We start from the raw sequence: 23,610 nt of genomic DNA on the forward strand, positions 1-23,610 counted from the left end.
TCTTTTATTTTTTTCCCCAGCAAAAAATCTGGTTTCTCTGCAGCTTAAGGGCAGCAAAAAAACACCATATCATATACTGGGAAACAAAGCAGATCAAGAGGGAGCTCTTCTGACTCGCCTACTGACCCAATGCAATGCCTTGGGGACAATGGGTTTAAAATGTACCCACTCACTCCAATGTTACCACAGGAAAGCAACGCCCACCAAGCAGGGCTGGAGCAGCACAACAGCCAGACAAGTGTGGGTGCCCCATAAAAATACAGGGGCTTTATTTGCCAGTAGCGACCAACATCTCTATTCAGACCCATGCTGATCTTTTTTAGACAGCAGTGTTGGCACTGATGAGTCATAACCACAAATACTATTTACCTGTTATAACAATTATTATGGTCCTAATCCTGCTGGGAGAAACATGAACAGGGGGAAAAAAAATGGCTGGGAGTGTCCTGGACCCATGTCTTGGGGAAGTGCTGTGTGAGCCATCTGAGATGTGATGGCATCTTGGACACAAGATCTCTCATGGGCACCACCACACTTCACCACACCACCTAGGGAAGCACCAGCTTGGAGGTGACCCTTGCACCATGCTAGCTCCACACCAGCCTTCATAAATATCATGTCACACAGGGAACTGCCAAGGATGGGTGAAAGAGCAGACCCAAGTGCGACCAGACTTCCCATCACTCCCATCTTCAAATCGGGGCCAGAAGAAATGCCAAATCAACCAGAGCCCATGGTTCATCAGAGCTGAGAAAGCCCCACTTGCACTACGGCTGCCTCCTTGCTTGCCTGCCTTCGGTTGACCTAGTTGAGTCACGGGGAGACAGTGAGCAAGAGACATCCTGCACTGTGGTTGCCACTGGCGCTGCCCTGAGGAGAAAATGTGCCCGTCCCAGAGGGATGCTCCCATGCAGAGTAGGTGGAAGAGCTAGGGCAAGGCTGGCTCCCGGCCATGCCCATGACATGGCAGCCAGGCCCCCCTCCTGAAGCTGCAGTCTGAAGGAAAAGGCTGGTTTCTCTTCCTCCGGCCAGTGCAAGGAGCACTGATGATGGCTCCATCGGGCGATGTTTGGAGGAGATGGTGCAGCTGCAGGCATGGCCTGGGGAGGTGGGAAAGCAGCCTGGCCATGGGCAAACCCTACAGGGCCTTTGCTGAGTGCCAGACCCAGGTCAGACAAGTTGAAACAAGTTATGGCACACGCAAATGCTTTTCTTCCTCAAATCTCAAAGGAAGTGTGTCCACGTGCTGAGCTGCAGGTGTCACAGGTTGTTAAGAATGAAAGACCTCTATGGGATTCTGCCTCTGTGCGCTTATTGGCTTGGCACAGCGGGCATGAACTGACTCCCAGTTCTTGGCTGGGACAGCACCGCTGCCGGGCAGCCTGCCTACAGCAGACCCATGCCAGCGGGGTTCTGCATCACCTTGGTGTATATGGCTTTTTTTGCACCGACCCAACTGCATCCCAGCTCTTGTGGCCGTGACAGCTGTTAACACAAGAGCAGTGGCTCTGGCCACAACAGCTCCCTCCCTGCCCTGGGCAGCAGCAATGAAGGGAAGGAAACGCTATGAAAGACGACAGCATGGGCTCTTCCCCTTTTGCAACCTTAATGGGAGAGTTTGTGTTGGCAGGGAAAAGTTATCTCAGGGGAGTGATCTGTTGCAGACTGAGTAATATGTTGCAAAAGCTACTAAAATTAGAACAGCAAAAGAATGTCTAAAAATATTACATGTGCTTAAAAAAGCACAGAATCCCTGAACAGTGGACAAGAAGGGGGATAATTTCCCAAGAAAAAAATAGTCATGAAATGCTGGAGTTATAACTCACCATTCCTGTGGTCTCATGGTAAAAATATTCAACAGTCTTTCCATCCAGTACCGGCACAGGAGTCTGTCCTGAAGGCTGCAGCTATTGGAAAGAAATAGAAAAGCAGCATTCGGTGCCTGTGGTCCAGAAGCAGTGGGCAGGAAAGGAAGGGTACTGCAGGGATCAGACTCTGACACACCCCCAGGGCCCCCGCGTCCGCCCCGCGGAGCGCAGCGCTCTCTTGTCTGTCCGGGAAACACAAGGCTTGATTACCCAAAGGCACACGGACGTGCTGAGGGATGCCAAGAAGAGCCTTTGGGAATTGAGCAGGGCTTATCATGGGATGTCTGTGGGAAGAGCAAAGAGGGGTGGAAAGGGAGGGACCAGTTTGGGAGGGAACAAGCATGGAAAAAAACAGGCAAAAAGGGACAAAAAGGGCACGGGGGTGTTGCTCTGGCCATGCCAGGTCTTCTGACTAAGCTCGCTTTGTAGCTGTCTCCCTGGTGAGGGGCGCTGTTCAATGCATAGAGCACGTAAGGAAGTGGAAGCAGCAGCACGTGGAAGGAGCCTCGAGCCCTAGGAGCTGGAGTGAAGGATGCATGATGGTGTGTGCAAATGCTAGCACAAAGCAAGCCAGGCCAGCCGGTGACTGTGGTAAGTGGTGTGGGAGTCGGGGGATAGGCTGCACAGGCTGTGTCTCACAGCAGCAGCTAGAGGAATCTATATTGCACAGATAGATAGATATCTATTTTTCCTGCTTGTGGGCTTTCATGCTGATTTGTCAGCAAACAGAATAGGATGAGGCCAGTTGTGGTGTTTGTGAGTGATTGCGCATGTGCTGAGCTGCGTGGCTGTGTATATATACATGAACTGCATGTATATACGTACTACATCTATACATGCACATGCTATGTGTGCATGCTCAGTGCCAATGCTAGAATGTCAGTACTGCAGCACCCTCATCTCTCTCGGGCTGCTGAATTTAGCAAACCCCAGCGCAAAGCAATCTCAGTGCAGGCTTTCCCATAGGTACTCCTGTAAGCAAACACAGCTGGCTGCCTCATTCCCTCCCAGCTGCCCCTGCACCCCCAGAACCTGCCCTGACACCCTGCTGTGTTCTTGTGTCTTTAGAACCCTTCCTATAACCTGTTTTGCTTAAGGACAAAGGAAAGTGGCAGCTGAGGGAGAAAACAAAGCATGTCAGCAGCAAACACCCATGGCTTCAGGCTAGCAGCTCATACTGGCTCATTCTTGGGTCTTGCAGCATCATACCCCTCTTAGGGCTGCCCATGTGCCTGGAAGCTGGCAGGATGACAGCCATGAGATGGGCTCCCGGAGCGAGGGCTGGGAGCCACGGTGCCATCTCCTGTTAGAGCCCGTCGGAATGCGAGGGCTGCTGTGCGTAATACAGCGAAAACCTCAGGCCAGGCTTACTCATTTGGGGCTCTCGCTGCTGTCTCGCTGCCCTCCGAACACGCGGTGCAGAGGGGCTGCATGCACTCATTTGGGGAGCTCCGCGCATACCAAAATGCAGGGCCGTGCGATGGACGTGGGCGCTCCCATGCACGGCAACCGTGGGCTGTTCCTGCAAGCAGCTGGGGGTCCTGCCCAGCACAGCGTGGGGCACCAGGGCTGCTCACTGCATAGTTCTGCAAGAGGTACATGGCAGCTGAGTGTGCAATTTGCTCAAGAGATGCTTTAAAAATCTCAGGGGACACCTGGATGCTCAGACTTCATCTGTCTCACAGGTGAAAGATTATGTCTATGGGGATATTGCTGGGGTAAAAAGACTTCCCAGCCGTTCATTCAGGCTGCATCCAGGCAATTGGATCTGTCACAAATAAAAGGAATGAAGAGTAAAAGAGAAAGCCACCAATGAGCAGGCTGTGCTGCCCTGCTGAGGCTGAGCAAGGTTGGTGCCCGCTCCCAGCATGGCCCTGCAGCGGCAGGATGGGCTGCACGTGGTGCTTCTCAGGGCAAGGAAAGGCAATTTAATTCTAAAGGTGGTAGCTGCTCAGAAAGTAGTGACTGCTGTCTGATGATGGCCAGTGTGAGTAAACAGAGGGCAGTCCCAGGCAGTAATATAGATCTGATGAACCATCTAGTGCTTAATATGAACTGGGGGAAAATTATGAGATAAGCTGACCAGATGGGAAGAAAAACGTAACTAAATGTTTGTGGATGGAAAAAAAAAAAAAAAGCTCTTTCAGAAGCATTTATGAAGGAAACAATTTTGGCAGACGTTTAATCTGATAGCTGCTAAATATGATAAAACAATACTCAGAAAAAAAAAAAAGGAGGGGAAGAGGGTTCATAATGTACGTGAGGAAGATGGTGTTATGTGGTCAACATAATTGCGTTGACACCAGGTCTTGATTTAGTCCCTGAAGTCCTATGATTAATGGATAGTGATCTTGAGAGGCACAAACAGCAGCATTACATGCACGCTGGTTAGAAAAGGCTGACTGTCTGATCCCAGTAAAATATCAGTGAGAGGACACACAGACTCATCTCTTGAAGTAGGAGGTAGCACTACATGGGTGTTCTCAGCAGTTTAGCTGGGACAGGAATACTTGTCTTATGCTCCTCCAACTGGTTAACGTAACATTAGAGACCCACAGGAAGAATCAGGAGCTGCAGTTTTCAAGGGGAGTGATTTTGGAAACAAGAAGCTCCCATAGGAGTAATAAGAGGAAGCAGACAGACTGATGAAAACGGCATCAGATAAGCCAAAGAAACCACATCCTTAACCCTCCCCAGGACAGAAATGCATGTGGAGCACCATTGGCGGCACATCCCTCCCTGGGGCTTCCAACCCTGCAGGAAGCTTCAGTGGGAGCAAAGCTGGCTGAGCCCAGCAGCTCTGCAAGAGAACCTTCATTTTTAAAGTGGGACCTTTGTCATTAGTTGTCATTATTGGCATCAATTGTTTCTCTTCTCCAGATAGATGTCAAAAGAAAGATGTCTCTGACTTTTGTCTCCTGTTATTTTACAATCTAGTGGTATGCTAGGGGTGTAATTTCTTACTGAGGAACAGGAAGGAAAACTGGTATGACTAAGTTCACCTCAACCTTTCAGAGGTGCCAGAGCAAACACTCAGTCCTGCCCACTCAGTTGAAGTCATGGTGAGTGGAGTCCACTCAGAGGCAGTAGCAAAATTCGCAGGGGCAAACTGGAAAAAGATAATGCTCAAGGCAAAGGTCACTGTCAACACTGGAAAATCTCTAGGCAAAAAAAAGGGGGCTATAGCTGGCCTTAAAACCTCATGGCTCTGCTGCAAGATACCACTACTCGTGGTGAGGGGACACTGACCTCCCCCAGCTCTGAGAATGCAAAGGACTGCACAGCTCAGAACCATGACACATCCATTGCACGCTGCCATTAAACACGTAGCTCTTCTCCAGATGCTCCCTGGCCTGTGCTGGGTATACCACATTCCCTAAGGGTTGGGAAAACCCGCTGGCAGTAGAAGCCCTAATCCTGCCTGGATTTTCTGTGCTTAGCGCAGCCAGATCTCAGAATTGGGTTTGTGCAACCATCCTCTTGGAAAAAAGCCTTCTCCTAGCCCAAGGATTGCAACAACCCTTGTGACAGTCCTGGGGGAACACGGTTACGTGCAGCAGTAGAACTGCAGGGGTACCACGGCGATGCCGCTCGCCCTGCTGCTCACACAGAGCTGCTCACTTGGAAAGATCCCAGCACAGCGCTTTGAAGTGAGGCATTGGAGTCACTGTCCCTAGAGGCATTCAAGAAACACGGAGATGCAGCACAGGGACATGGATTGGTGGTTGGATGATTGGACTTGATGATCTTAAAGGTCTTTTCCACTCTTGATGATTCTACAATTTCTATTGCCTTGGCACCAAGCCTTCTGCCTGACTGTGATCAAACTTAAGCCATTGGAAAGTAGAAAGCAATGTCACCCTGTGAGGCTGGGTGTGCTTTCAGGACCTCCCAATGAGATCTCACCTCCACATAGACGCCCAGAATTTGACTGATGATCTCACAGCATTTTCATGATTTCCTTCTCTGCTTTTCACTGCCAAAACCGGTCTGACTCGTACAACCTCCTGGCCCAACACCTCTGCTAGCAGAAATTCTTGGACCATTAGCAGTCAAAGAGTGGCTATAAGTGAGGAGCATGAAAATATCACATGAGAACAAAATCAAAGGGTGAAAAATAGTTCACATGGTTGCAAGACACGGAAGCAGGAGCACACAACATTCTGGGGCAAAATGCTTTAACCTCGATGAGCAAGATTGGTTCACTTCAATTATTCCTGGTAGCATTAGAAGGGCACATGCTGAGCAGTAAGACCTAAACAAAAATGTTGCCTTTTCTACACTTTGCTTTTTTCTCTCTTTGCAATGCTAAAATGTGATGGAAAGAATAGCAATAACAGCAGAGAGGCACAATCCTAGGCTATAACAAAGGAGAACAAACCCATATACAACAGCCATGGACACAGAAACAAAAGAAGAAAAAGTGCTTACCTTTGGAAGGCCTCAGGTAGGCAGGGATCTCCAGCAAGATACTCCTACCTCCACTGCCAACCCTTAAATGAGGTCTGGGAAGGGGTGGATCCTGGCTCCACCCCTTCAGGTCACTCAGGTACATTGCATACAGCTGAGCTCCCCTGGCTTGGCCCTGCCTTCCCACCAGGTGCTCAATCACTGCTTCAAGACATGACAGAATTTCTGCTACGCTCTCGCACAACTGCAAGGCTTCAGTTGCTATTTCCTGCTGTTCTGCTTCATCAAACTGCGTGAGCCAAGACCCTTGAGGTAAAGACATTTGTCGGTGGAAAATAAGGAACTGCACATGAAAGGACAGCACCACACTGGGCATAAGTTGTACTACCTGATGGCACCAATAAGAATAACAGCGGTGCTCTGCTAGTATTCCACTCTGAGTGGGTGCCAACCCTTTAAACTAGATGCAAAGACTATTGGGAAGAGCCAAAAAGGGACCGAGGGACCTTGCCTCCAAAGGAGCATCAGTGTTGCCCAGCTCAGTGTCAACTGTGCCCAAAACAGCTGGAGCTCTGAAAGTGTAGAGTGGTGCAGAATGTTGGACAGGTCTTTCCATTTTGTCACCAAAACATCAATAATCACTCAACTTGCTCTGCTTCTGTCTAGCAGACAGTGATTTCATACAGATCTTTCATCATCGGTGTTACAAAAGAGTCAAACCTCTTACCAAAGACACCACAAATTCCTACAGCTACTCCTCTGCCCAAGAGTTTCTTGTCCCTCACAAGACAACTTTATCTTTTGTTCCTGGAAACCCACACTGGTTGCTTCTCATTTTCTTTTTTTCTTTCTAGATGTTTATAAACAGTTCAAGCAGATGTTCCCCTATTCTTCTGAGAAGTTCATCTGACCCATGCAACTCCCAGTTTCCTCCTTCTGGGGTTCTAAGAGTGCTTTCCCAGGAAATAGGAACTGAATTGGGAAGGGTGCCCGCAGGGTCTGCCAGGCCTTGGGGAAGAGCCCCACATGTGTGCAACGCTCCCAATGGGCCAGGAGCTGCGGTTTGTGGTGAGGATGCTCTTTGCCTCATCCCACAGGCTGGAGTAAAGTAGCCTCGTGGCATGGGGACGCTGATGGGTAGCGGCTCCAAGACCTGGTACAGGGGTGATGCTGCAGGACAGCCTCAACCACGGCCAACATGCTTTAACCAAGGTTTAGCCATCGGTTCTGGCTGGAATAATTTTGCTGTCGGGAAGCATTTCTTTGGAAAGTGACTGGGATGACGGAGAAACCAGTGGCCAGGAAGATTTCCTGTAGGAGTGCAAGCGGGGGCTCTCATAGCACATACTTGAAACCGCCAACCCTGCATGCACTTGGGTTTCAATATGCAAGTCAGGCGGACAAGATGAAGGCGATTAAAACCGCGGAAGATAGTTTGTGCAGCATTGTTCATGATGATACTGAATGAGCTGTCCTCTTTCCTGTTTCGGACACAATGCCAGATACATTACTTGAAATGCAGCTTTCGATCCTCAGTGCCGCCTGTGTTGTTAACCCAGGCTAAGCGACACTTGCACTGGGGGAGTACAGAAATGACAAAGCAATTTCAGAAATACATATGCACAACCTCCACCCACATTTTCAGGGTACATTCTTTTAGAAACAAAATCAGTGCAATATCCAAAGTCGGGAAGGGAGATGAGTGAGACTTTGTGTCTGGATCAAAGGCACATACCAAAATGTGAGCATTATGGGATCCTGCTGGTTTGGAATGTCTTAGCTCAGCATCTCCAGTATTTTTCTAGAAACCAAGCAGCAATGGTGACAGTTTCCTCCCTTGGAGGGCCAGGAGGGGAGAGCAGAGGGCAGAGCAGCCCAGGCTGCTGCACCTGGCAGAGCTACTCTGGTACATGGCAGTGCCTACTCTTCCAGGAAGGCAGATGTGGTGTAAAGATTACTCTCTCTTTCAGTGATTCCCCGCTGAAACGCTGCCAGGCTCGCTGGCAGGCTATACCAGATCTGCGCCAGTTGCCTCTGCAGCCACTTGCTGGTGGCTTTCGCTACAGGTAGGAGCACAGACTTGGAGTGTGCCTGCCTCACAGTGCTCCTTCCCTGCTTCTGCCATGGGGACTGTGAGTGATGGGCATCTGCCCTGAGTCGTGCTCACGGCAGGTGCCTCAGGGCACAAGGAGGTGCAGATGTCTGCAGCCCAGACAGACCCTCAGCATGTCTTGCCATTCCGGTGGGACCAGTAGAGCCTGGTCCCACCTTCCTGGCCACCACGGCCAGGTGCTGCGGGTGGCTGAAAATAGTGTCATGAGGAGGAACCCAGAGGTAGATTTTTTCCACACTGGAAAGCTACTCTGAAGACACATCGAGATTGAGATGAATAAATCTTCACTAAGCCTGTTATGGATAGACACCATGTCTGGAAAAATGGGCCTGTTTCCTGGGGACCTTTCATGGAAGCAGGTAGATGAGATGGGAGGTTGCAGACCTGCGGGAGCAAACAACCTCCCTCTCTGTGTCCCCACAGCCTCAGTGGGCCTCTGCAGCACCACAGAGTGTTGCCTTGCTCCTCTTCAGGTCTTGGCTAAGCCTGAGCTCAGTGCTGGGAGCAATGCCATCTAGGTCAGAGGGAACTTCTCAGAGGCAGCATCACTTCCCCTCATCATGGCATCACTCATATCTGGGACAAGGAAAGAGGGTTAGGGTTGTTTCTGGACCTCTCAGTGAGCTGGGGTTCAGTGTGGGACTTGAGCATGCCCTGGTGTGAGCAGCTGCTGGCAAAAGTGGGACAGGAATTCCTACACACCCAAGAAGAAACAGAACATTCTAAAGTTGAGCATTTTTTCAGTAAGTTTCCATGACTTCTGGCTTGCTCTTGAGACAAATACCAGAGCGTATCCCTGACTCAATCTACCAGCTTTTGGCAACCAAGGTTATTTCTCAGGAATAAGTGTGCTGAGGAGATGTGTGTCCTCACGGCAGTTTGCTCACCCAACTGCTGCACTGCACCCTTTGTTCAGTTCACATCTGTAGGAAATATCCTTGCTTAAATGGAAAAAAAAACATATGAAAAGGACTTTATTCTTGCTTTCTCTGCATGTAGGGAACATGTTCATCAGGACACGTGCCTTGTGACAAGTTAAGAGAGAACGTTTTGGGGAAGGGAAACTTCTGACAACTCATACCTGACAGACAAATGTACTATAACACTCCCAATGGGCCCGATCCTCACTGGGAGAAGGTAGCACCTGACTTTAGTCACGTTATGCTGATTTACAACAAAAAAATTCTGGCTGAAGAGTGGCAGAAAGAGCAGTGGTGGATAGCCTCCAAAGAGGCTTTGCATCTTGTCACCCAAAACACGCACAGGAGATGGCCCTTGCTGCAGACAACTGACATGTATCAGCTCCACATATCACATGCAAGTATGATGAGAAGACTAAGCAAAGGGGGAATGGTGGGAGGAGAGGCGGGAGAGGGACATGTAATACAGACCCTTGGACACAGATAGGAAAAACTGGATTTGCATTTCAAGTTTTCAGTGTCCCAAAAGGCAGTGGTCTTCCAGGAGGGAAGCCTGGATGGCCCAGGGGTGTCCCTCCACTTGTAGGGGCAGGGTGCAGGTTTCAATGAGTGCAACAAGGGATGCTCCATGAGAAATTCTCCATTTTCTCCCTCTTAAGTTTCCTGCAGCATTCCATGGCCTTAAAGGTAGAAGACAAAGGTGAAGAGAAACGGAAAGCACATATTTTGTCTCCAATTCTTTATGATTTCCATTTGTCCCATATTTCCTCCTATAAATTGCTTCTTTACAGAAAAGAGATTTCAGCAGCATCATACTCTACAAACCAGGCAGGCAGCCAGCTCTGTAAACCCCCAACCTGAGGCTGAGCAGAAAGATGAGAGCTTTTACTGTCAAAAGGCTGCTCAGAGAGATCAGTGTCCATCCGACTCTTAGCTACCATTGGAAACATCACATATCAAGAGATCCGCAGCTGAAACTATGAAAGACATAAACACATCTACATTCAAAGGCCCTTACTCAAAACTGAACTGGGATGCAACAAACCAACCAGCCCCCACATTCATCAAAAAAAAAAAAAAAAAAAAAAAAAAAAAAAGAATAAAGAAAAGAAAGAAAGAAAGAAAGAAGGAAGGGGAAATTCAGATTAGTCACAAAGAAGTTCCCCGCCTGCCTCTCTGTGCACATAAAACCCTCTCCTGAAGGCAGTGTGTTCATTTCATTTCTGCTCCTGGGACAGGAGCACCTATCTCATCTGCCTTGTGCTCCACAGGCCCTCCTGTGCTCCTCGTCCCTGCCCTGCTGGTGGAGATGGAAGGACAGCCAGATACGGAATTGAAAAAGCACACCGATCAGAAGGACTGTGAAAAGGAACCTGCTGGCATGAGGAGTGATGACGAGTGGAGGGGCTGGCAAAAAGGACAGGCTAAGAGGAACACGCTGTACCTCGTGTCCGCAGCCACTCAGTGGATATTACTGCTTGCCTGCTTGATTTACCTTGGTACAGATTCTCTGCAACTCTGGACGGTAAGAGCTCATGTTCAACCCATTGTCTGCTGGCCTGTAGAACTTAGTATGGGATTTTGTAAGCAAAGACAAAGGTTTATCCCTATTCTAGCCGTAAGGTTCTGATGCATTCCTTAATAATTCTCACACTTTTCTTATACCTCTCGTCCTCAAAGTAGTGCCCAGTGTCACCAAGTACAGGGCTGGGGGACAGGCTGTCAAGGAGTGGGATGGTTCCAGGAATGCACTGTGCAGCAGCACCCATGGAAGAGGTCTGTCCCCCCGCCACTCCGGCCCCACCACCTCAGCAGTTGCCAGTGGAGCTGACTTGCAGCAACTTGTGTGTGCTCTTTTAATTAACTGAGATTGTCTGAGTGGATAGTTACTTGTGCAAAATGTGCAAAAGGAAGGACCAGAAGCCAGGTAGCTTATAAACATCTCCTGAATTTTAAAATATACTATATATGCAGGTAGATATGTCAGAATGCAAGCTAGCTTGTGACAGCTCTAGCAAGAGCCTGGAAACCCTACAGTGCTCCCAGGCTGCATGCACACTGGGCCTTGGGAACAGCCATCTGTATTTGCAGAGGACAGTGCATGCCTGTGTGTGTGTATACGAGAGAAAGATGCTGAATATGAGACCAGATTGTCAACAAGTTTTCACTGCTATTTCAGTGCTGCTTATGCACTAGCTACCCCTCCCACAGCTTCTCCAGGAGCGGTGATCGCTTTGAAGTGTGTTGTGCTTCATGTTACCAGAGTTCATTCTGTTCTCTCGCTTAGACATGACAGAGAAGCAAGCCAGGCATATGGCACTGCAAGGGAGAGATGGCCTGGTGCTCTAGATGCTTTGCTGTGCAATGAAAACACTCATGCTCTTTGCAAATTTCACTGGCCTGCACCTCACAGCAGCTGTTAAATTTTACAATGATGTCACTGATAACACTAAGAGATAACACGTTTCATTCAGTTCGGTCTTCTACTATTTTTTGTTTTGAGAGAAGTTGCATTTAAAGCCAATGGAGATGGAGAAGCTGTGGTGCCCTGCTTGAATAAGGGTAGTGATAAGGCACAGCTTGAGCAGAGACGTGGGGGATGCCCCATCCCTGGAAATGCTCAAGGTAGGGCTGGATGGGGCTCTGAGCACCTGATGGAGCTGTAGGTGTCCCTGTTCAGTGCAGGGGAGTGGAACTAGATGACGTTTAAAGATCTCTTCCAACTCAATTCTATGAGTCTACAAAACACAGAAACCTCTCTAGGGTCCCACTCTGGTTGCAGCTCCTCAACTCTCAGCAGCTCTCTGTTCTGAAAGAATGTAAACTCGAGTCTTCCACCGCCAGAGAAAGATGGCAGTGCTGCCTGTCAGCCTTACAAACCCTTGACAGAAGCTGGTGAGGAGGGGACATGCAGGCCTGGAGTTTCCCTCCTTAATAGAAATGACTGAAACAGGACGCTCAAGGAGCAGCAACTGCAGCAGATGAAAAGCTGAGGCCCTGGGGGTCACCAGGAAGGACTCCAGATTTAAGCACTTGCTAAGTGCAGGCACAGAACCTGTTCCCGCTGTTTTAAGCACCAAGCCACGGTGCTCTGTTTGACGGGGCATGCTGTGCAGGAGAGGTCTCGTGGACTGTACCCCGGAGGGCTTCCATCGCATGAGAATTACAGGGCTTTGTAGGGTAACCATGGACTCACCTTAAGAAAGCAGAGGCAGCAGCGCTAATCAGACCTGGCTCTGGGGGCAGTTTAGGGAGACAGACTTGGGAGTGAGGGCACAGCACCATCCGGGTGGCAGGCTCAGAGAGCTGGGCCCTGGCAGTGACCTAGAGGCTGTCCCTGCTCTTGGGAAGCTCCATAGCGGGACCGTGCCATGCTAACTGTAATAGTCAGACCGTAGCTGTGCTTTTTCATAGCAAGACCATGTTTGATTACTTTCCTTTGTCCTCACAAATCCCTAAATCCCACTGCACTATTATATGAAAACACTATAAATAATGTCATGAAACATGTTCAAGAATGAGAGAGTCTGCACCACAGAACATGCCTAACAAAAATGTACAGCAAGCTGGTTTGTGGCTAGGAGAGCAAGCCTCGGCTGTGACCTCCAAATGAGCAACTGCTAATGATAGTAACTTGTGTATCTGCAATGCTCGTGACTTCCCATCTCTGCTGAAATTACCTCCTTCTGCTGAGCCAGCTGGGAAAGACCAAGGGCAGGCTGCTTGCAGGTATAGTCAGAGGGTGTGAAACCCCCTAGTGATGAATGCAGGCAAAATAAATGGCACTGGGTGCTCAACGGCTCCTAACGACCTACTGCAAGATGGTTTTGCTTGAACAGAGCAGGAGAAGGCGCAGGGGAAGTAATTTTACAGAGGTTTAATGTAGATGAGAAAGATATGGTCATAATCCTGGCGTACAACTCACTTTCAGTGCACAGTCACCTAAAATTGATTAGGTTAGTAGATAATGGTGAAGACTTCACCAAAGATGTGCCAAACATGTAAAGAGCCTTAGTGACAGTGGGGCTGATATTGTTAGAACGGCCACAAGCTTGTCCCAAACATGTCTGAACAGACCCTGTCCACTGGCAGCCAGACCGGACAGCTCGCGGTGGATGTTGCATGACCTCAGAAGCTCAGCAGTTCTGCACTTAGCTATCTTGTTGGGAAACTACCTGGAAATTTCAGTTGCTTGAGTCAAAGAGTGAGATGCTTGTACATTTGAGCACCTAGAAACAGAGTAAGTGTAGCCTCAAGCCACTGCAGCTATGGATAGGATCAGTAATGTTTCACCAGTGCCAGACAGCGATGACACAATAAAAGCTTGTCTTTGGTAATTGAATCCAGCCTCGCAAGCACAACATCAGCTGTAACAGCACTAGAGGGTGCCAGAGCAGACCTTTGCCACTGCCAGCCCCCACTTCACACTCCAGCACATGCAGCACCGCAGGCTGCCACTCCAAACACCTTCCCTGCCCGCTTGCCTCTGCCAGGGTGCAGCACTGAACCCATGGGTCAGTGTGTCTGCTACTTCCAGAACTATTCATGTGCTCACGGTGAGGAGTCTGCTGTTATTTCTGTAACAGATGGGGTAAAATCTATAAAAGATACCTGGTCAGATTCGTGTTGACACGTCTTTGGAAACCCATAGCATAGGCAGAGAAGAAAACGCAGCAGCCAGCTTAATCTGTCACTCTTCAATCAGGCAAGATACTGAAGAATTGTGGTTGTGAAGACACTGCAGATTTGGGCCTCCTGTGGTTAAGATGAGAGATGCGTTTGAGATGCTAAGTTCAGATTTTAAAAAATCTAATGCAGAAGCTTGGTGTTTTGCATATCTGATCATTAAAATACCCACTTCTCTATTTGCATTCACTTTTTCTGTTATACTTGTAAAACGTAAACCAATTTTAAACATGTCTTAATGCATTTTTAAGGGAGCCACTGGGAGCACCACATCCTGTGACAGCCTGGCCCAGGGTGCAGAGAATGCACCGAGAGCACTTGTTCTGAGCCTGCCAAGCCAGAGCCTCCTTTTGGTGCCCTGCAGCACAAGGGTGACAGACTGAGCACATGCAGCTCTGTGAGCAGGCATCCCCAGCTGCCAGCTGCACTCGAGCAGCCATGCAGAGAGGCTCTGCACCCCAAGGTCCTTCCTTTCTGCTTGGCCTGCCTTGGTCACGCTCACCAGGGTGTTTTTTCAAACAGGACCATAAGTCCCCGGTGTGCGCAGCTGCCGGCTGAAGGTTGGACTGGCTGGGAAGTACTCTAAGGTTTTACTTTATGGTAATAATGAGGCTAGTATGAGCAAGCAAGGTGCACCGCTGCCTAGCAGCAGTCCTGTTCCCAGCAGGGAAATGAAAGCAAAACTGGCAGAAGCAACGGGACCCAGTGGCATTAACGTGGATTTTTTTTCTCTTCTTATTTTTTCAGCCTCACAGTGACAAAGTCAAGTGGACCTACATCCGGTACACAGGTGGGTGGGCAGCCGGGCAGGGGTCTCCTGATGCTCTGGGGTACTTGTCCCACTTCCCAGATGGGTCCCCATGGTGCCTGGGGGCTCTGGTAGCCCAAGTGCCCGGCGTTGTGGCATTGGTGGAGGACAAGGCCAGGAGAGCAGTGGGAAGAGGAACAGTGCCGTGATGTACAAAACCAATCAATGAGGTTTTCCTCCACGGGAAGAAGCACAGGAAATTGGAGTGGCTTTCCTGCTGTCCACACTTACATACTAAAACAAGCATTCACTCCGTTAAAGACTAAAACAAGCATTCGCTCCATTAAAGACCAAAACGTGTTTTTGAGAATGTACTGAGTACACACAGTACCCTCATGGGGTATTTCTGAAAGAAGTAAATGATTTCCTGATTTATGAAAAATGCAAATGATTTCCTGGGGAAGAGCGAGCATAGACATGGTGGCAGAAACAGCCGCGCTCAGCACACCGCGTACGCTGCATGCTTTGCCCCGTGCCACACCTCGGCGACAGGAGCAGCTGCTAACGTTTTCAAATCACAATCAAAACGTTGTTTGCATATTTGGGGAATATTACCAGGCTAGCAGACAGTCTAACCTTATAGGAAGCTGTGCTTCTAGAGAAAAAGCTTGGGAAGTTTGCCCGCCGCGGAGCGGGGCTGTGTTGTGCAGACAGAGACCTGATGGTGATGATTTCTCATCAGCCTCCCCAGCGTGGTACGCGGCACAGCGGGAGAACATTTCCAGCATAACTCTGGAACTTGTACTGCTCATCCCCAGAGAAAAACTTTTGTGCTACAGTTTTAATTTCTCCGGGTTCTGCTCTGTGTTCATTTATTCCTTCTGTTTCTGTCTACGCTGCTCTTTCATTCTGCTTTCTTCAAAAGGATCCAAGCACAAAGGCAGGGATTTTTGTTACCCACATCTCCACAGGAAGCTCTTTTCTCCTTCCTTCCAGCTTGGGTAGCTTTTCCCTCCTCTTATATAACGCTTTTATTTTCTGTTCTTTTGAGGAATCCACACTTCCTAAACTCATAGGAATGCTTTACTTCCACGTCTTAATTAATAGAGCAAATAAATAGTATATAGACAGAAACCTGGGGAAATTATTCATACAAACTGGGGCTGCAGTCCAAAAGGTGCAGCACGCTCAGGAATGGGAACCTGGGAACTTTCACTTCACGTCTAGCACAGATGATAACCTAGCTCCAGTCTGCCCCATTCTCTAGTTCAGTCTCTTCCTTTCCTATGCTTTTCCACCCTACCTGCAGGCAGTCTGTAGGAAACTGCCTTCTATCAAGAAGATATTCATCTTAATGGGATCATCTTTCCTCTCTTCTGTTCCAGGCCAAAGCATCGCAGGAGTGGCCATGAATCTCAGTGCTGAATTTACCTCCATTCCTGTCATAAATGGCTCCATCATGATCCCCTGCGATGGCCTCTACGTGGTGTCCCTGAAGGGTGTCCTTTCTCCTGACCTGGAGAAGAGCTCGCTGAAGCTGATGATGAAGAATACAGAAAGCAAGAATGCCGCGCCCCTCTGGGAGCGGGATGTCCAGAACAGCAGCAATGCAGTAGATCTCATCACGATGCTCTACTTGTTTGCTCAAAATAACATCATCCTGTCGACCAGCTCGAACGCCACAATCCAGTGTTTGACATTTAGCCTTGTTCTACTAAATCCCGTCTTTTGCAACCCATAGAAGATGACATATGAAATGTAACACATAAAGTACAGCTTTTCCTACTGATCCATTTGAATGTAGGAGGCTTGTTCCCCAGGCTGTACTTGTACAGGCAGACTCCCTCCTTGGGGCTGTGGAAAGCCTCAGCTGGAGTGCAGATAAATCACAATGCAAACAGGCTTTATATAGTGTATGCATCTCTTTGGAGCTCTACGCAGCTAGGATGGATCCTTCTAAGACTCGACAAAGGGGTGTGTGAAGCCATTGAGGATAACAGAGATGAAAACCAGAGAAATTTATCCAAGCTTCATTCATATTCAGAGAAACCCTAGGTGTCTCTAGTCACTTGGCAGTATCTGTATATAATACAAGTGTGCTGTATATTTGCTAAAATAAAGTGCTAAATCAGGAAGATACACCAGGAAGATACTGCCTTTGCAGAGAACTGGGTATGCTCTCTGTCAGGTAAAGGCCATAAAGGGAAGGTGGGCTTCCAAAAGGAGCTAACAGGACTACGCTGGACTGCAGTAACACATGTCCTGCAGCTACCTCGGGATCTGTAGGAGCAGCTGTGAGGGAGGAGGCTAGCAGGCTATCCCAGCTGTCAGCAGAATATTGATCCTGAGTCATGTGTCAGGTAGGATGTTTACATCTTGACGCCAGGTCTCAGAGGTGTTAAGCTGAAGGAGAATCTCCCTCAAGAACACACACAGAGAATGGCTCAACCCAAAAGCGATCCAGGCACGTGAAATTTGGGAAGGAGCATGAAGGCCCTTCACTTGGTAACTTCTCTCTGATGGACCAAATGGAACCTGAAGATCTGCACAACTCCTCAGGGAGGACCGGATAGGTCCGAAGAGCCTTGCTATGAAGGCATGCACCACAAAGAGGTTCACAACCCAACTTCCATGACACACCTGTGCACCCATATGTACCCTGCCTGGCTTCTGCCAGAATCCAGAGACAGACCATTCCTGGGCACTGTGGGCCAGGAGCCCATGTTACAGTCAGCAGCTACTGAGGACAACACAGTCTGTGCCCTGAGCACAGCTGGCAGCTGTGGCATTTCTGGTTGAACTAGGGCAGGTTTTAAGGACAAGTTGACCATCTGGCTTCCAGTGAACCCCAGCAACATTTCAGCATCTCCTTGCTGACTGTACGCTCCAAAGTCTATTATTAAAGGTATTTATATATTTATACTATAGGCACGAGAATGTTATTTCTTAGAAACATCCAAAGGGAAGGCTTGCGACTTCAGGCTGTCAGCACTAAGCTCCACTTGCAGATTCTCCCCATGCCATAGAGCTTTCCTGCTCTGCTCGGCTCCTCAGCAACCACCTCCGCAGACGCAGCTGTCAAAGGCAGCTTTGGAAATCCTCTAGACTTTGGTGAGCTTTTCCATGCACGTTACACTGTTGCTGGCACGTTTTACACACACACCTCCTCAGCTCTGGAGGAATCCTCTGTGGCTGAAGCAGTGACTCCACTGAGAAGCAGCTTTTTCCATCAGGACTGAGCTGCAGGCTGGCTTGTACCTGCAGGGTGCTACACCCAGCTATGAGACTAAGCCTCAATGCTAACAGATCTGTCCCTCAGAAAGGATCAACCTTCCTGTTCAGAGCAGGAGAAGGCGTTTCACACCCTGTGCTTTGAAGCTGACCTAGACTGACCTATATATACACGAACACACACTTGTCTTGAAATAAAGGCTCAAACAATTCAATTCCAGAGCTTAATGACTTGTGAGATTAACTCACCAGTAAGTTTCTATATCATCAGCTTCTGTTTGTGTCTTGCAATCCCTGTCTCCACAGAGCTCAAAGTCTCTTGCATAGATGAACATTAATTTTTGCTATTGGGTTGTTAAGTTCCTGTAGCAGCTTGTAGATGGTGCTTATGTCACATCTTACAGCTCTGACCAACCAGATCAGTGCACTGAGGTTTAGAGTCACCCCTCAAAACTGCCTGTGGTGGGATCTGGAAGCTCCTGGAGAAAATCCATGGCTCTGGAGAGACAGGGCTCTGCTGCCCTAACTAATGGGGACTTCATGGCCTGTCCCTCATTGGCCGTTTCCCAAGAACCCTTACACTGAATACAGTCATCAGCCAGGGGTTACCGACATCGCCACGATATTAAAGCAATCTCCCCTGCTACTACATCTTATGTTTGAGCCACGCTACTGCAGAAAGTGCAGAGGTGGCCACCATGTATTCCTTCCCTTTCTTTCCCACTCCCTGCACACGCGAAGGAAGGGACAGGATGATAAAGCTCATATAAGAGCCTCGGGCACCCCTGGGGAGGAGTTGGCCTCCTTGGTGCCCATCAGAACTATGGGGCTATTGCTTCCTGGTTGAGACGAAACTACTGAGAGCAGAGCGGAGCAGAATCGAGAGCAGCAACAACAAATAGAAACATTTAGTCTCCTTTCACCTCCCTTCAAAAGTCATCACCTTTTCTACCACAAATGGTTACAACTAATGATGAATAATTAACCTGTGGTTTTTAGAGAGCCAGCATGAGTCACAATTATTGCCTGTTCACTTCGCTAGCAAGAGAGAACAAGGAAGCTGCAGTGTGTTTGGCAAAGCACAGCTGATCCTACTGCTGTAAAGCTGGTGCTGCCCAGTGTCAGCAGCAGAAAGAGGACTCCATTAGTCAGGGCTAGCAAGGTAGCAAACAGAGCAGGCTGAAGGTACGCAATCCCGCTGAGGTGCTGAGCAGCAAGCCAGCATCCCCATGCAAACCACAGCTAGCACTTGCGTGCCATGCCGGCACAACCTCATGGAGCTCACCCCACTCGTAAGCAGCAGCTGAGGCACCAGGAAGGCTGCGGGCTGAGGCAGGAGGAGGTAGTGAGTCTGGCTGACCTCTTCCAGGGGGATAAGTATGGGGCAGAAGGAGCAGGCAAGCACAGGCAAGGGGAGATCAGGAGAGATACCATGCCAGAAGCAGGTCTGTGGATTGTGTTTGCAACTGTGGGACTGGGGGAAAACTAAAGGAATGCTTCTCCTATGAATCCGCCCTCAGTGAAACAAACCTCTGCAAACACTGAAATACATCCATTGCCTCCTCAAACACCCATTTCCTCATCCTAATGCAAAGACTTGCACATTTAGCTTTTAAAATATGACAGTCAGTATCAGTTGTTCTAAATGGCACTATTAGTCACCTCTTCAGGAGGTAAATTTGTCCCCAGGGGATTACTAGCTAGAGCAGGTCCCAAGCACAAACACAATCCCACGTGTGGGCTTGCACTTTTTACTGCTTCTGTGGTTTGCTGGATTGGTCGCCCACGCCCTCCGGTGATCAGCCAAGACACCAGGGTGTGGAGCTGAGCCACCGGCCAAGGCACCTGGGTGATCTATTGGTGTTCATTCAGAGAGCAAACAGAACGAAGACTGAGGCAAGACAAAACTTGAGGTGGGTACAACTGTGCTTTCATAATAATTTGATTTACTATTGGCTTCAAGCCAAAATTCATACCTATTTACTGGCAATCCAGAGACCCATTTGGTTGATTTATAAAGAAAAAATCAGTATTGAACATACCTCCGAAGATAAAGAAACATTTAACCCTGGGTAGGATCCGCTCCATAAAGCATACATCAGCACTGCAATTTCATCGCCAAGTAAATCCCCCAGACACCGTATCGCTGCCTTATCTCGTGGAGGTCAAAGGACTCACTGTCCTTTGTCTTTTCTTAATTTAGGCTTTCTGTTACTGTCCATGGCTGCCTATTTGGGGACATTACTTGGGGTTATGCGCAGCATTTTGAAATATCTGTTAATCTGCTTTTCTCCCTGTCACCTCTCTTAAGATCCAGAGTACAAACATGCCAACAAGAAACTTCTTCCAGCGTTTCTTGTGTCCCATTGATGTGAAGGCCTAATTTTGGTGTTTTCCAGACCAGATTGTACATTGTCTCACGCAGCATCCACCCTTTACAAGAAAAGGTTTGCTCCTGCTTGCATGAGCAAGATCTCACTGCATCCCAGAGGGTTTCAGTAACCAGAGCCACCTCTCAGCTATGCTGGAGTGATGCTTGACTGCTCTCCTAAGAAGCGTCCTCCCTGGAGACAGGGAAGGTGCTGCATTCCCGTGCCAATGCATTATGGCCCGTGGACAGACACAGCCAGAGGGCTCAGCTGCCCTGTGCCAGGCAACAGCCAGGGCTCTGGCTCTTCTGGGCACAGTCACAGGCAGCCTTGTAGGAATAACAGCAAGAAGCAGATGGGGGAAATAACCCTCCATGGACACTTCACATTTTCCCAGACATCTGCACTGTTCGGACCACACAAGCTAAGGCCATCAGCAAGGATGACAATGCAGGAGGGGGTGGCTTGAGCTGAATATCAGTCACTGGGCTCCAGAAGCAAGCCACATTCTGACACTAATATGGAAAAACAAAGCCATGCCAGAATAGCAGAGAAAGAGAAATCGGTAACTAAAGCCTGAGCTTAGTGGAAACAATTTCCCCTGGATAATTAACATCTGTGCCACTCCTACAACTCTTCATATTGTAAACGCAGCCAATCAAAAGAGCAGAGAGACATAAAATCACTAAAAACTGTCTCTGCAGCTGCAGTCGAGTACAGAGGTAGGCAAGCCATATGTACAGACACTGAAGACAGAGAGCTGCCTTTCTCAAAAGAAGCATCAAGCCAGCAGCTAAATGGGAGAGGGGGGTCCAGCAGGAGAGTCTTTCAAGCCAATTGTGAAGATGGCCTTGCAGAGAGAAGAGCAGCTCCTCCTCATGCCTCAGAGTGAAAACTCTTGACCAGCAGAGAGAATTCCCCTGTGCAGCTAGGAGCAGCCTGCTTGCTGCTGGTTGGCATTGCTCATTGCCCACAAACTCTCTAGACAGTGCGTTTGTTTCAAAGCCTAGGGAAACCTCAGACACAGACCATGTCTGATACGGTCAGTGAGTCTTGCTTGTTGACGCTTTGACAGGTACTAATTGTTCACTTGGTGAACGTACAGCAGGAAGCAGTATGGAAGTCTATGGATGAAAGTGGAAGAAGGGCAGGGAGAAGAGCTTGGCAATGCCAGGGGCCACAAAGCCTAGAGGGCTTCATCCTGGGAGCCTGGGGAAAATGGACAAACAGACAGACCTTGTCAGTGTCCAGAGTCCTGTGGGCTGGGGCTGAATTTTGGCTTATCAACACCACAGGGCCAAGAAAAATATTACAATTCATAGAGGGTCAGGAAGGAACATATTATAAATTACTACAAATCATACCAAGAAGTTGTAGAATCACATCATTTTAAATAAAAACAATTTTGGTTAAAAAGCAACTTAAAAGGTTAGATTACTCAGAGGATATAGCGCAGTCATAAGGAAAGAGCAGAGATCTCTCTTAAGTAATGGAAGTTACACAGATAACAATCTGTTGAGGGTCGTGCATAAGCACATGGATTAACATGCTCTCTCAGCACTGATGTTTATCAGATACCTCACTTCTTGTGTACCTTTTTGTTGAGCCCAGAGCTGTTTAATAATCCCACTCAGAGGTAAATGTTTTTGGCTTTTATAATTCTGTAGTGCAATTCTGAATGAGTGGCTTTGCTTATGCCATCTCTCCCTGGAGAGACTGGGACTGCCTGGCTCCTGGGGCTCCAATGGGGTGTGAAAGCAATGGGATTTTCTTTGCCTTGTTCCTCACCTGTCGGTCCCAGACTGGGTGTTGACCTCAGGGTCTGAAATGATCTTTCATAGAATCATATCACAGAATAATAGAATGGCTCAAGTTGAAGAGAACCTTAAAGGTCATCTAGTTCCAACACCCCTGCCATGGGCAGGGTTGTCAGCCACCAGATCAGGCTGCCCAGGATCCCATTCAACCTGGCCTCGAACGCTTCCAGAGATGGCGCATTCACAACCTCTCTAGGCAGCCTGTTCCACTGCCTCATCACCCTCCGAGTAAAAAATCTCTGCCTATTGTCTAGCCTAAATCTACCCTTATATTTTAAAGCCATTCCTGCTTGTCTATCACTATCAGATTGTGCAAAAAGTTGGTCCCATTTCTGCTTATAAGCTCCCTTCAAGTACTGGAAGACCTCAATGAGATCTCTCCACAGCCTTCTCTTCTCCAAGCTAAACAAGCCCAGCTCCCTCAACCTTTCTTCATAGGAGAGGTGCTCCAGCCCTTTGATTACAGCCTCCTCGGGACCCAACCCAGCCTGCATCCTTCTTGTACTGGGGGCACCAGGCTTGGACACAGTACTCCATATAAGGCCTTACAAGAGCAGAGCAGAGTGGGACAATCACTTCCCTCAGCCTGCTGTCACCTCTCTGTTGATGCAGCCCAGGACACTGGGCTGCAAGAGGACACTGCTGGCTCATGTCCGGCTTTTCATCCACCAGGACCCCCAAGTCCTTCTCCACAGGGCTGCTCTCAATGAGTTCTTCTCCCTATCTGTACTCATATCTGGGATTATCTCAACCTAAGTGCATCACCTTGCACTTGGCTTTGTCAAGCCTCATTCAATTCTTGTGTGTCTACTTCTTGAGCATGTTCACATCCCTACGGGTGGTGTCCCTGAATTGCCTTGATGGTTTTCCACAGCTTGAAATACCAAAGCAGCCACTGGGTGGTTGCAGGAGACACTCTGACACTGTTTAAAGGAAGGAAGGATCCCCAGCTCCTCCTGTGGTTGCAGCCACCCAACAGATGAATGCAGCTGTGGATAAGATATAAAGCTAGCATGCACAAGTACCCCTCAGGCAGGCTGTTACACCATCAGCCATACCACTCAGATAGCAGACAATGCAGCTGCAGCCACATAATAAATGTGCTTCATATACACATTTCATACTGGTCTTTGGGGTACTTGCTGTGGCTCAAGCCAGCTTTCCATCAGTCCCACCCCTAGCTGGGCCATAGCTAAACTAATGCAGCCCCAGCTGGGAACGTCCCCTTCAGATGTCCCCACAGAGAATGATTCTGCCCCCAGAAATGGCTGCCTACACAACCCACTGCCTTGCTACACGCGCACAATCAGATACACTTCCTCCAAGGCATCAATTTCAGTTGCAGGTGTTAATGCCACCACCTGCCATGGTGGGATGTGTGGGAATTACCCAGGCTCTCCCAGAAGAGCTGTTGACCTTGGATCCCAGGCCCCTCTCACTGCTCACTT

At 48.7% G+C, this 23,610-nt stretch overlaps 2 protein-coding genes across 3 annotated transcripts in view; one reads left to right on the forward strand and one right to left on the reverse strand.

Annotated features, from left to right (window-relative positions):
- The window catches only part of FASLG (Fas ligand (TNF superfamily, member 6)), a 131,406-nt gene that overhangs the window by 5,555 nt on the left and 102,241 nt on the right, over positions 1-23,610 (reverse strand). The window contains exons 6-7 of one of the 2 annotated variants that reach the window (XR_005861824.2): positions 13,923-14,066; positions 1,827-1,907 (exon numbers count right to left, since the gene is read on the reverse strand). The gene's annotated coding sequence lies outside the window, so the exon portion shown is untranslated. The remainder of the gene's footprint in view (positions 1-1,826; positions 1,908-13,922; positions 14,067-23,610) is intronic. The other variant, XR_005861825.2, reaches the window with a different exon arrangement.
- On the forward strand, positions 2,266-17,665 carry TNFSF4 (tumor necrosis factor superfamily member 4). Its single transcript, XM_430147.7, has 4 exons — positions 2,266-2,459; positions 10,583-10,836; positions 14,745-14,787; positions 16,131-17,665. The coding sequence occupies exons 1-4, from the start codon at positions 2,405-2,407 to the stop codon at positions 16,484-16,486; spliced, it is 708 nt and encodes a 235-aa protein (XP_430147.3). The 5' UTR covers positions 2,266-2,404; the 3' UTR covers positions 16,487-17,665.

The sequence above is a fragment of the Gallus gallus genome, chromosome 8, assembly GCF_016699485.2.
Source record: "Gallus gallus isolate bGalGal1 chromosome 8, bGalGal1.mat.broiler.GRCg7b, whole genome shotgun sequence".
Taxonomy (NCBI): Eukaryota; Metazoa; Chordata; class Aves; order Galliformes; family Phasianidae; genus Gallus; species Gallus gallus.

Coding starts and splice junctions, on each gene's coding strand:
- TNFSF4 (XM_430147.7), top strand. CDS start 2,405: ATGATGGTGTGTGCAAATGCTAGCACAAAGCAAGCCAGGCCAGCCGGT. Junction 10,837..14,744: donor ATTCTCTGCAACTCTGGACG/GTAAGAGCTCAT, acceptor TTATTTTTTCAG/CCTCACAGTGACAAAGTCAA. Junction 14,788..16,130: donor GACCTACATCCGGTACACAG/GTGGGTGGGCAG, acceptor CTTCTGTTCCAG/GCCAAAGCATCGCAGGAGTG.